The sequence below is a fragment of the Phoenix dactylifera genome, chromosome 1 (genome assembly GCF_009389715.1).
Source record: "Phoenix dactylifera cultivar Barhee BC4 chromosome 1, palm_55x_up_171113_PBpolish2nd_filt_p, whole genome shotgun sequence".
Classification (NCBI taxonomy): domain Eukaryota; kingdom Viridiplantae; phylum Streptophyta; class Magnoliopsida; order Arecales; family Arecaceae; genus Phoenix; species Phoenix dactylifera.
In genome coordinates, this window is record NC_052392.1 from 20,191,743 (window position 1) to 20,203,882 (window position 12,140).

Sequence of the window (12,140 nt, forward strand, 5' to 3'; positions counted from 1 at the left end):
ACCTAGCGGCAATGATCTTCGCCGTAGCTTTGTACAAGGTCGTACAAAGGCTAATCGGGCGATAATGACTCGGCTCCGTAGCGTCCTGCCGTTTCGGAATCAAGGTAATAAAGGTCCGCTGCCAATCTGCCGCCATCACTGCCGTATCGAAAAACTGTTGTATGGCCGCCGTCACATCTCGTCCTACAATCATCCAGTATCTCTGGAAGAACAACGGAGGAAAGCCATCCGGCCCCGGAGCCTTGTCCCCCTCTAGGGACCACATCGTCTCTCTGATCTCCCTCTCCGACACCGGTCTAATCAGTGCAACAGTCTCATCCTCAGATACCCCTATCGAAGGCGATGGGATATCCACAGTGCTCCCTCCTGTAGTCTGCTCAGTCCACCTGGCCCTGAAAAAGCTAAACATAATCCTCTGAATCATATCCGGATCCTCTGACAGCTGCCCATCCTCACCCCTGATGGCCCTGATCCTGTTCTGATGCCTCCTAATAACTGTCGCCTGGTGGAAAAACCTGGTATTTCTATCCCCCTCCACAATCCACTGAGCCCTCGATTTCTGTCTCCAAAAAATCTCCTGCTGTCTAAGGAGGCAGTCATGCAATGACAGAAGTGACCTCAACTCTACCATCTCCCCCTCCATAAGGCCCCCCCTGAGCCTCCTGCATCTGTAATCTGGTAATAGCCTCCTCTACCTCCTCGATCCTCCTGAAGATGTCTCCAACCTCCTCACGGTTCCACCTCCTCAACCGTCTCCTCGTCAGCTCCAATCTCCGGGACACCCGGTACATAGCGTCACCCTTGACTGGTGTACTCCATGCCTCCCTCACCATCCCCCACGACCGCAGATAGCATAGCCACATCTTCTTAAATCTGAATGGGGGTCGAACTGGAATGTGTACATCTGTGCCCACCAATAGAGGACAATGATCAGACGCTATCCTAGATAAATGGCTCACCCGATGATCCGAATAGCACTGAACCCATCCAGCGGTCCCATAAGCTCTGTCAAGTCGCTCCCACACTCTAGCCCGACCCTGCTGATTATTGCACCAAGTATACCTGGGGCCCAAGAATCCCAGATCTATCAATCCAGTCGATGTCAGAAAGTCCTGAAACTCCGTAATCTTCCTCTCATAAGTAAACGGTCTACCCCCCATCTTTTCAGAGGGATCTGTAATGCAGTTAAAATCACCTGCTACTAACATAGGATAATCCAAACTGATCAGCTGAGACACCTCCTCCCACAGTATCCGTCGCACCCTGAAATCAGTACTGGCATACACCGCAGCAAATACCCAAGGCCTCATACTGCCCTCCGAAATAACCATAATCACCTCCTGGGTACAGACATGGAAAATATCCACTTTACATGGTCCCTGCGCCCATGTAACAATAATACCTCCTGATAGCCCTTGAGACTCCACTGAGTAGAATCCCCATGACCTCGGTACCGCTCTCCTAGCCTTCTGTAAGCTCTGTCCCGACAACCGGGTTTCCAATACTACACAAATGTCCGGATTGTGCTGCTGCACAACCCTACGAAAGGCCGGGGCGAAAGAAGGCTTTCCCGCGCCACGGCAATTCCATAGAAGGACCTTCATAATTCACCCATGGATTTATCACAACCCCCTACCCCGGGGTTGCAATCGTGGAATACCGCCTCCTCGGAAGTCCCTCCACTTGCCAAGTCCACTGGGTTCACCTGCTTCACAACTGCCATCAGTTGGGATAGGATATGGTGGTGTTCCCCTCCACCAGCGGTTTGTGCCAAATGGTGTGCCGTGCCACAAGTTGCTTCAGATCCTGCCACCGTACCCACCTTCGTTCCCTCACACAGCTCCACTCTGGTCCCCCCATCCCTGCTACAACCTTTGGGATCCGCACTGGAACTTGATTCCCTCACCTCCTGTCTCCCAGGACCACACTCCACACAGCTTGACATGGATGCCGTACCATGGCCCATAGAAATTGGCTGAAATGAAACATTCACAGAGCCAATCACAGGAGCCTTACCTCGCCTGGAGCCGTCCGGAGCCATCCCACTCCCTTCCCGCCCGTCCGTACGTCCCACCTCATCGGACGCCCTAACCGGAAAGTGCCGTCCGGATGCCGAGAGACCCGCCGCTGCCGAGCTTGCCCTTTTCGTCTTCCTTCCGGAGAATGCCATCACCCCACGCCGCGAGGTGTCACCGGCCCCCCTGCCGTCGCGCTCCGCCCGCGGGGGTCGGTTGCCCGTCGCCGAGAACGGTGGAGGGGAACTCCAGCTCCTCCGATGGCCACCTGCGTCCGGCCATCCTTTCGGACATGGCTAAAGGGGGATCACCCCCGATTTAGAGCAGCTCCCAGTCGCATTCCGACCCTTAGACCCAAGCCCTCGGCATGGGCTTCTAGATCTCTTCCTCGGACTCGGCCCGAGCCCGCCACAACCCAGTCCATCACCCAGCCCAGCCAGTGTATCAAACACCCAGCCCGGTCCATCGGTCAGCCCACACTCACCTGGGCCAGTTCCCCGGCCCAAAGCCTCATCGAGTCGACCCAGGCCCGACCCGTCGCCTAACTCGGCATCTGCACCGGGTTGACTCATCCCACCAGTGGCCGCCCCCGCACCAGCCATCGTGACATCCTTCTCCGGCGTCTTTCGCCGGGCCACCTTGGAAGGTTTCTGCCACCCATCAAGGTCGACCGGCGAAGACACCCCAGTTGAGTTCTCGCTGGACCGGTAGGGAGTGGTCGCCGAGTCCGGCCGAGAACCCACCTCGGTTGCCTCCTTCCTCTGTACCGTCTTCTTGGCCACCGGCTTATGCCAGATACGACTCGTCACCATCCATGGCCCATACGCCGCCGGCTCCTCCACTGCATTAGCTTCCCCAAGCTCCTGCCCAACAACCCCCTGATCATCCACCCCTGTGCCCGGCGTCTTCCTCCCCCCTGTCTCCGCCGTCTCCCCCGTACCAGCCACCGGAGGGAATCGGCCACACTCCGGCGCCGAATGCCCAATCCGGCCGCACTTGGTACACGGAGCAGGCAGATTCTCATAGATGAAGCTTTGCCAAAAGGTCTCCTCGACTCCTTCGGTTCTTCCCCTCACCAGCGTCCCCGGTTTAAGGGAGCCAGAGCAGTCGAGCTCTATTTTCACCCTTGCGAAACCAAACCTCCGCCCCTGTTCCGTGAACCCATCCAGAGTCAATGGATTTCCAGCCCTTGCAGCAATTTTTTTGATAGTCTCCTTCCTCCAGTAATTAAGAGGTAGCCGTGGCAGCCGGAGCCAGACGACCACCCTACCCACCCCCATGGCACCAGGCACGAAGTTTGGTCGCCACCTATCCATCGCCAGAAGCTGCCCAGCCACCGTCCAGGGGCCGTTCATCACAGCAGATTCGCGGTCACCCTCCTTGGCAAACCAGAAGACTATGAACCCATCCATAAGCGGGAAAAACTCCACACTGTAGTCCAAGCGACCCACCCTCTTGATCTCCTTCGCGATCCACTCACCTGGAACTGTCCTCCCCAGACTTCTTACAATGACCGCAGTGCTCCGCCATTCCGCCCGTGCATCCTCCAACTCCTCCTCCGTGATGTCAACCACCTCGTCGGAGAATCTGTTCTGCATCACCTCCAGCTCGCGGGAAGATAGCTGGTGACAGGACCAAGCTGGCTGCCGGACGGATCCTTTCGCAACGTCTGCCCAAGACCGATCCTTCATCGCACCCCCCACACCCTGCGCAGCAGATCCCCCATCCTTCCCCGCCCCCGGTCGAGCCGAAGCCCCCTTCCGAGAATCCATACCACCACCCCTATACTGTTCGGCCCCCACACCAGGTGTTTGGGAAAATACCCCACCCACCGCACGGAGATTGTCACCCCCTCATCCTCTTCAGAATGCAGATAAATGAAGAGGTTTGGAGTACTTTGAGATTTGTATGGTGGGTAATCTTTAACCATAGGCCATATAATAAGGGTACTTTAAAATTTGTGCAGGTAAATGTATGAAGTTCAAAGCACTTTGAGAGTTTTGTGATGGATGGTCCTTAACTATGGCCATGTACTAAAGATGCTTTGAAATCTATACAAGTTTATGAATGAATGGGTTTGGAGTGTTTTGAGATATACACAGTGGGTGATCCTTAACTATACACAATATGCTAAGTGTTGGGGAAAAAATGGACCACCCCACAAGTACAATTAAAGCAACCATATCCGACAGCAAGCTTGACCTCATGCAGACCGAGCTCATGCAGACCGAGCTCAGCAGGCCGAGCTCATGCAGACCGAGCTCATGCAGTCGAGCTCAGATGACCGAGCTCATGCAGGCCGAGCCGAGCTCATGCAGACCGAGCTTAGAAGGCCGAGCTCATACAGGCCGAGCTCATGCAGTCGAGCTCAGATGACCGAGCTCATGCAGGCCGAGTCAAGCTCATGCAGACCGAGCTCAGATGACCGAGCTCATGCAGACCGAGCTCAGAAGACCGAGCTCATGCAGGCCGAGCCGAGCCCGGAAGACCGAGCTCATGCAGGCCGAGCTCATCCAAGCCGAACCCAGAAGACCGAGCTCATGCAGGCCAAACTCATGCGACTGAGCTCATGCAGGCCGAGACCATAAGGCCGAGCTCGTTGTCCACCTGCTGCGGCCACGCCCTGCAGCAGTCTCATCGCACCTTGCTTTGCTTGCCGGCCACGCTACGGCATATCAACCAGAGACCATATCCTGCTACAACTGTCAACAATTAAATGCGCACGATCTCCATGGACCTCCAGTCAACCCAAAGTCTCAGACCATCCACGGCAACTCGTTGACTCACTCAATCCCGTTCAGTCATCCACGACAACTCAATAATGCACCACTCCGTCTTGTTCAGCTGCCCATGCTAGCTCATTAATGCGCACGACAACGCCCAATCATGACGGTAATTCATTAATTCGCCCAGTCACATCTCAGGTAACCTAGCATCCCTCCTATAAAAAAGAGAGCTTCTCTCTCTAAAAAGGAGGCTTCGGACTTCTACATACAGTCCATCTCCTTCTCCAAAATTAATCCCCCCTCTGACTTAAGCATCGGAGGGCCGACGCCGGAAACCCCGGCCACTGGCTTTTACAAGTCCCCTGGAGGACGCAGCCCGCCGACATACCGCCACCCGCCACTCTCGTCGGAGCTCCTCCTCCTCAGTCCACGGTCGCCCCCGGGTCCAATTTTCAGTAATAGTTGGCGCTAGAGGAAGGGACCGAGTCGTGGCCATGAAACTAAGAAACAGAGGAGTCTCTGATACCTCCCGGCATCATGCTCCAAGCTCCAGACACTCAGTCCAGAATCTACCACTAAGACCTCTGCAAGATCAAGCTTTATAAGTCCAACCCAAGCAGTTCAACGCGCTGGTGCAGCAAGTCCAAGCACTAACCATTACAGCCCAAAGCCTGCAACAAGTAGAGGCCTGTCCTATGCCGCCTCCACGGGTTCATGTTAAGCAGAGGAAGAAACTTTCTTCCGAGCCATCTCGAATCAGGCATGGCTCCCGCTGCAACGACGTGGGACGTGGGGGCAACCAGTGAGAAGTAGTAGCCCAAGTCTCACGTCAACGAGTTGGAGGGGAAGAGAAATAAAAGCTGAGGTCTGGAGAAGGAGCGTTTTGAAATTTTAAAATGGGATTGTAAGCCTCTGTGGCAAAGGGTACAGTCCCATTAAATTCCATTGCCCTTCGAACTCTTCTCTATTTTTCCGCGATCAGGACGAAGACTACGTGTCCCTACTCTCCTTGTTCGGATCATCAAGGCTTGCGGCAAGTAAGAGATCAGTATGTACTCCCTCTTCATGGGTGTAAGTCCTTAGGACGGCGCTCGTGATGTCGCTCTCCCACAGAGCGTCGCCATCACCGAAGCTCCTATCAAGCTCGGAAGGACGACATCGGCAAGCATGACCTCGGAAGGCATGAGCTCAGAAGGCCAAGCTCAGAAGGCTGTCGAGCATAGAAGGCTGCCGAGCTCAGAAGGCTACCGAGCGCAGAAGGCCGCCGAGCTCAGAAGACTAAGCTTAGAAGGCTGCTGAGCTCAGAAAGCTGCCGAGCACAGAATGCCGAGCTCAGAAGGCCGAGCTCAGAAGGCTGTCGAGCTCAGAAGGCTGCCAAGCACAAAAGGCCGAGCACAGAAAGCTGCCGAGCATAGAAGGCCGAGCTCAGAAGGCTGCCGAGCTCAGAAGCTCAAGCTCAGAAGCCCAAGCTCAGAAGCTCGAGCACTCAGAATGCCTCCCTCAGAAGATCGGTGCTGAGCCAAGTCCTAAGGGACTTCGAAGCTCGGGAGCCATTAAAATATCTCCAAAAGGTATAGGACGCCACTTTGGCTTTAAATAATTTCAATATTTTATCTATCTCCAGATCAGAGAATGCAAAAGACGACCTACGGATATTTCTATCTCCAACGTTGCCCCACTCCAGGTGGGGGTGCACGATCGCCAACGGATAAAGCCATCTCCGGTCTCCATCTCCATCAAAGATCCCGACCAAGCTCGGGATGCCCCGCTGAGTCGACAGCGAGCCCAAGCTCCTTCAACCTCGGAAAGCATTGCGGGGTCACCCAAGCTCCCTCGACCTCGCACACGATCCCCCGACTAAGGTCGGGATGCCCCGCTGAGTCGACAGTGAGCCCAAACTCACTCGACCTCGGAAAGCATCGCGGGGTCGACAGCGAGCCCAAGCTCCCTCGACCTCGCGCATGATCCCCTGACTAAGGTCGCGATACTCCGCTAAGTCGACAGTGAGCCCAAGCTTCCTCGATCTCGGGAAGCATCGCAGAGTCGACAGCGAGCCCAAGCTCCCTCGACCTCGCACATAATCACCCGACTAAGGTTGGGATGCCCCACTAAGTCGATAGCGAGCCCAAGCTCCCTCGACCTCGAAAAGATATTTGACGATATTCGACGACACTTCGACGACATTCAACGACATTTCGACGCCCTTCGACGACATTCGACGCCCTTCGATGACCTTCGACGACATTCGATGCCATTCGACGACACTTCGACAACATTCAACGACATTTCGACGCCCTTCGACGATATTCGACGCCCTTCGACGACATTTAATACCATTCGACGCCATTCGACGCCACTTCGACGACATTCGACGTCATTTTAACGCCATTCGACGCCATTCAATGCCATTCAACGCCCTTCAATGCCATTCGATGCCTCCTACGACAACACGTCCCGATCTGAGTGGGGGCACCCTGCTGAGTCGACCACAAGCCAAAGAAGGCTGCTGAAGTCGATCTCAGAGCAAAGTCGCTTAGCTCGGCTTGAACAACTCAGCTTAAGGTCGTTAGCTCCGACTGCATGAGAGGTACATCCTACTTAGCACATACATCTTCATAGATATTTGGCTATATTACAGGACGATCGACGACTGGACTACTTCCTTCGCCCGAGCCAAAAAGCAGTTCGAACTCGAAAGTCGGAGGATAGTGTTGGGGAAAAAATGGACCACCCTACAAGTACAATTAAAGCATCCAAATCCGACAGCAAACTTGACCTCATGTAGGCCGAGCTCATGCAGGCCGAGCCGAGCTCGTGCGGACCGTGCAGATCGAGCTCAGACGACCGAGCTCATGCAGGCCAAGCTCAGGCAGACCGAGCCGAGCTCATGCAGACTGAGCTCAGAAGACCAAGCTCATGCAGGCCGAGCCGAGCCTAGAAGACCGAGCTCATGCAAGCCGAGCTCACGCAGGCCGAGCCCATGCAGGCCGAGCCCAGAAGACCGAGCTCATGCAGGCCGAGGCCAGAAGACCGAGCTCGTCGTCCACATGCTGCGGCCACGCCCTGCAGCAGTCTCACCGCAACATGCTTTGCTTGCCGGCCACGCCACGGCATATCAACCAGAGACCATTTCCTGCTACAACTGTCAACAATTAAATACGCACGATCTCCACGGACCTCCAGCCAACCCAAAGTCTCAGGCCATCCACGGCAACTCGTTGACTCACTCAATCCCGTCCAGTCATCCACGGCAACTCATTAATGCGCCACTCCGTCTTGTTCAGCTGCCCACGCCAGCTCATTAATGCGCACGACCACGCCCAATAATGACGGTAATTCATTAATTCGTCCAGTCACATCTCAGGTAACCTGGCACCCCTTCTATAAAAAGGGGGCTTCTCCCTCTAAAAAGGGAGCTTCGGACTTCTACATACAGTCCATTTTCTTCTCCAAAATTAAGCCCTCCTCTAACTTAAGCATCGAAGAGCCGGCGTCGGAAACTCCGGCCACTGACTTTTTGCAGGTCCCTCGGAGAACATGAAGCCCCCCTCTGACTTAAGCATCGGAGGGCCGGCGCCGGAAATCCTAGCGACCGGCTTTTTGCAGTTCCCCCGGAGGACGCAACCCGCCGACGTACCGCCACCCGCCACTCTCGCCGGAGCTCCTCCTCTTCAGTCTGCGGTTGCCCCCGGGTCCAATTTCCAGCAGCACTAAGGATGCTTTAAGATTGTATAGGAGGATGTATGGAGGAGTTCGAAGTGCTTTGAGATTGATGCAGTGGTGATCATTAACTATGGACCATATACTAAGGATACTTTGAGATCCATGCAAAAGGATGAATGAAGAAGTTCGGAATGCTTTGAAATCTATATAGTGGGTGATCGTTTAACTATAGATCGTATACTAAGAATTCTTTTATATTCGTGCGGGCGAAGGAGTGAAGGTGTTTGGAGTGCTTTGAGATTTTGTGCAGTAGGTGATCCTTAGCTATGGGTCATTTACTAAAAGTTCTTTAAGATCTATACCGGGACTTCATTCTGCAAACAAATGATGTGAAGGATATTTTCATAACAATATAATTTTATATTGCCATGTGATGGTCACGTGATGCTAATTTGTTAATAGAGAAGAATGATAGCACCAGTCTGGAACGATTTAGAAACCTGAAGGATTGGTTTGCAACTTTTTAGAGTTGTTTAAATATTTCTGGAATGGGCTGTCCATTTAAGCATGGCGATGTATGGACCGAACAACATTTAACCCAAATGTTGTAAGAAGAAAAAAAAATCTTGATAGGTCTTTTTGTCTTTCTGCGGCATAAGGTTGGATTTGGATAAATGCAAGCTAGAAGAAATATCCAAATAAGCATTTAAAGTTGAGGGCGTATCTCCAAAAATATCAAAAGTTGAGAGGGTGTCACTATAGTTTCTTTTTAAAATAAAGCATCAAGAATCCTCTCAATTAGGTTTGATCGAAATAATTCTTGATGGATTTGTATATCTTTGTAATGCAAAATGAAAAGCGTGATTTCCGATCGCTGGAGTCATCCCATTCATTCCCAGTCCGTGTCTACTGCAGAATTGAAGGTTACATGGAAGGGCCGTTGATGTGTGAAAGACAACAACAAATCCACGGACCACGAGGGAAGAAAATAAATAAATAAATAAATAGGAGATAAGCGGCAACCTCCCCACTTAGCCTACCAAGTCTGCCATATTACGCTTCTACCATCCTTCCCAAGATTCCGCCGTCTAGGGGCAAAATTCGTAATTCCAAAGTCTTCATGGGGCAAAGCAGAGAGCGGTCGCCGTTGAATCCAGCGCAGATAACGAAGGGAAGCACTAAATGGGTGATAAGCCGTCAGTCCCATGCGATCGTCAGTGGTCCCAATTCTGGCGTCACCCGCCGGTCCCCAGTTTGCGGCTCGTTTCCAATTATTAGTTTCTGATCAACGGTCAAGATCGAACGCTGCTTGGAGGCTCGGGTGCACGCACACCACGAAGCGGCCCTGACCCCGTATTTTGTCCTCTTTCATGCATAGAATTCTCAACCCGTGGCGGGAAAAAAAGGGCGACGGTGCTCACCATGTCCGGCGCTCGTCGGGATGCTATAATTTTGGAGGCGGTGATCGTGACGGAAAAATGTCTCTCCGAGACAGCGATGGAGATGGAGGCTTATCACCCGTCTTCTCCAAACCGAACCGAGATATATCACAAAGTCTTTATATCCGGTACATGCCACGTCATACAAGGACCCACCTCTATCCAGAGGTGCAACGAAGTCAAAGTTTAAAATCTTGGTTAATCGTATCGGGACTACGTTCTAAGATTTTGTTCATTTGTTATTTTTTTTTTTGGTTGATTCTTACAAATATATTAATATTTGAATGGTCTAATTTAACGGGTTTACTAAAAAAAAAATGGTTGATAAATAGGATTGTGATTGTGTAGCTTTAATTGGCTATAATCTAGATGTAGATTAAAAATTATATATATAATAAATTAAAGCTATGTGCGAAAAATATTGTTCTGTTGTGGAGCGTTAGAATTATTTTAGATTATTTTAGAATGATTCTCTATATATTCTAGTTGACCTTGGTGTTCCTATTTTATTTTTGATTAGGACATTGATTGATTTTGTATATCTTTGATTAGAACCTTAATTGATTTGTGATTGATTGTATTACCAACTTTGTCAGTCTTCTAGTGCTAGATAAAGGTTGTTTCTGTACATTGTGATCGATAGACAGAAATACAATTTTTTTCTCTTATTCTTCTATTCTCATCATGGGCCCACGCACACCACCGGCAATCCTCCTCTGGAAACCTTTTCGGCGACCACTTTTCCAAATCATGGCCCAAAATCTGTTCAACACCAAAGAAGTGACTCAACCCATCTCTATCATTCTCGATGGCTCGAACTACGACGCATGGTTCAATGCTATGTGCATGTGACTTCATGGACATCGTCTTTGGGGATTTGTTACTAATGCCGAGAACAAATCCGGAAAAGGAGAGACAGCAACAAGATGCCTTTGACAACCGTCTCGCCAACTAGAAAAGCACACTTCAGAATCATTTCCTGGCTTTCCAACACGTGTTGTCTCCCTTGGCAATACTCTTAACAAGATTGAGAATACCAAAGATGCATGGAATCTGCTCGCACATCGATATAACAAAGCCGACCTCCCTCAGCAGTATGAAGTCTCCACCAAACTTCATCGCATGCGACAGAAACCAGGTCAATCTATTACTGATTTCTTCTCTCAGATGAATTATGTTTGGGATCAACTCGCTTTGTGTCAGCCCGAACTGACCGATCCTGAATACGTCAAAAAGTTTATGGCACATTGAGATGGTATGCGTTTGGTTCAGTTTTTGTTGGCTATCAAAGATGATTTTGAAAGCACTCACGCTGCTCTATTGCATCATTCTCTCCTCGGAGCCAATTCTGGCCACTTCTTCTGCACCTCCTGCTTGGCTCGCACCTTCTAATCGCACTATTCAATGCAACTACTGTAAGAAGTGGGGTTATAAGGCCAACAAGTGCAGGAAACATTTTAAAGATTCTGGCCAAAGAGTTTTGTTTTCCCAAAGACTGCTGCTGCTGCTCATTCAGAATTTTCGGATGTTTCATCTGTAGACCCTTTTGCCCCAACTATATCTCTCTCCATTGTTGAGGTTGAAACCCTTATCCATCAGGTTCTACCTAAGGCCAATCTCTTTTCTGTTCTGTCCACCACCTCAAGTAACCAATCTTGGTATTTTGACTCTGCTTGTTGTAACCATAACCTCTGATTCCTCTCTTCTTACTTTCACAAATAAATTATCTCACTCAACTACAACAATTTACACTTCCAATAGTTCTCATATACATGTTAGTCATAGTGGTTCTGTCTTTACTCCTCAGCTATCTATCATTGATATCTTTCTTGTTCCCAAATTGCTTTTAAATTTGTTATCTGTCGAACAACTTTGCGAACTAGGTCTTGAGTTACTTTTCACAAATCGTGGTGTTGTGGTGTAGGATCCACAGACGGGACAGGTCGTTAGGACTGCCCGTAAGGTTGATCGTTTGTTCGAGCTCACCTCTCTGCATCTTCCAGTCAATGTGTTGGCCGCAACTTCATCTCGTACATCATCAGTTACTCTCAGTCTTTAGCACTCTCGCCTAAGGCATGCCTCTGTGTCTCGTATTCGCTCATTAATTTCTAGTGGTTATTTAGGTTCTGTGTGTCTTGAGTCATTTGACAGTGTCTTGTCAGCTTGGAAAACAATCTAGTTTATCTTTTAATAACAATGACTCAATTTCTTCAGTACTTTTTGACCTAATACATTCTGATATTTGGGGGCTTGCTCCTAATCCTACTATGGGGGGATCGTGTTGTTTTGTGATTTTT

At 50.7% G+C, this 12,140-nt stretch overlaps 1 protein-coding gene across 1 annotated transcript; it reads right to left on the reverse strand.

Annotated features, from left to right (window-relative positions):
- Positions 1-596: 596 nt before the first annotated feature.
- LOC103701716 lies at positions 597-1,604 on the reverse strand. Its single transcript, XM_008783879.1, has one exon. The coding sequence runs from the start codon at positions 1,602-1,604 to the stop codon at positions 597-599; it is 1,008 nt and encodes a 335-aa protein (XP_008782101.1).
- Between the last annotated feature and the right edge of the window lie 10,536 nt (positions 1,605-12,140).

What these genes read in the sequence shown, in the direction of transcription:
- LOC103701716 (XM_008783879.1), bottom strand. Translation starts at nt 1,604, where the DNA reads ATGAAGGTCCTTCTATGGAATTGCCGTGGCGCGGGAAAGCCTTCTTTC.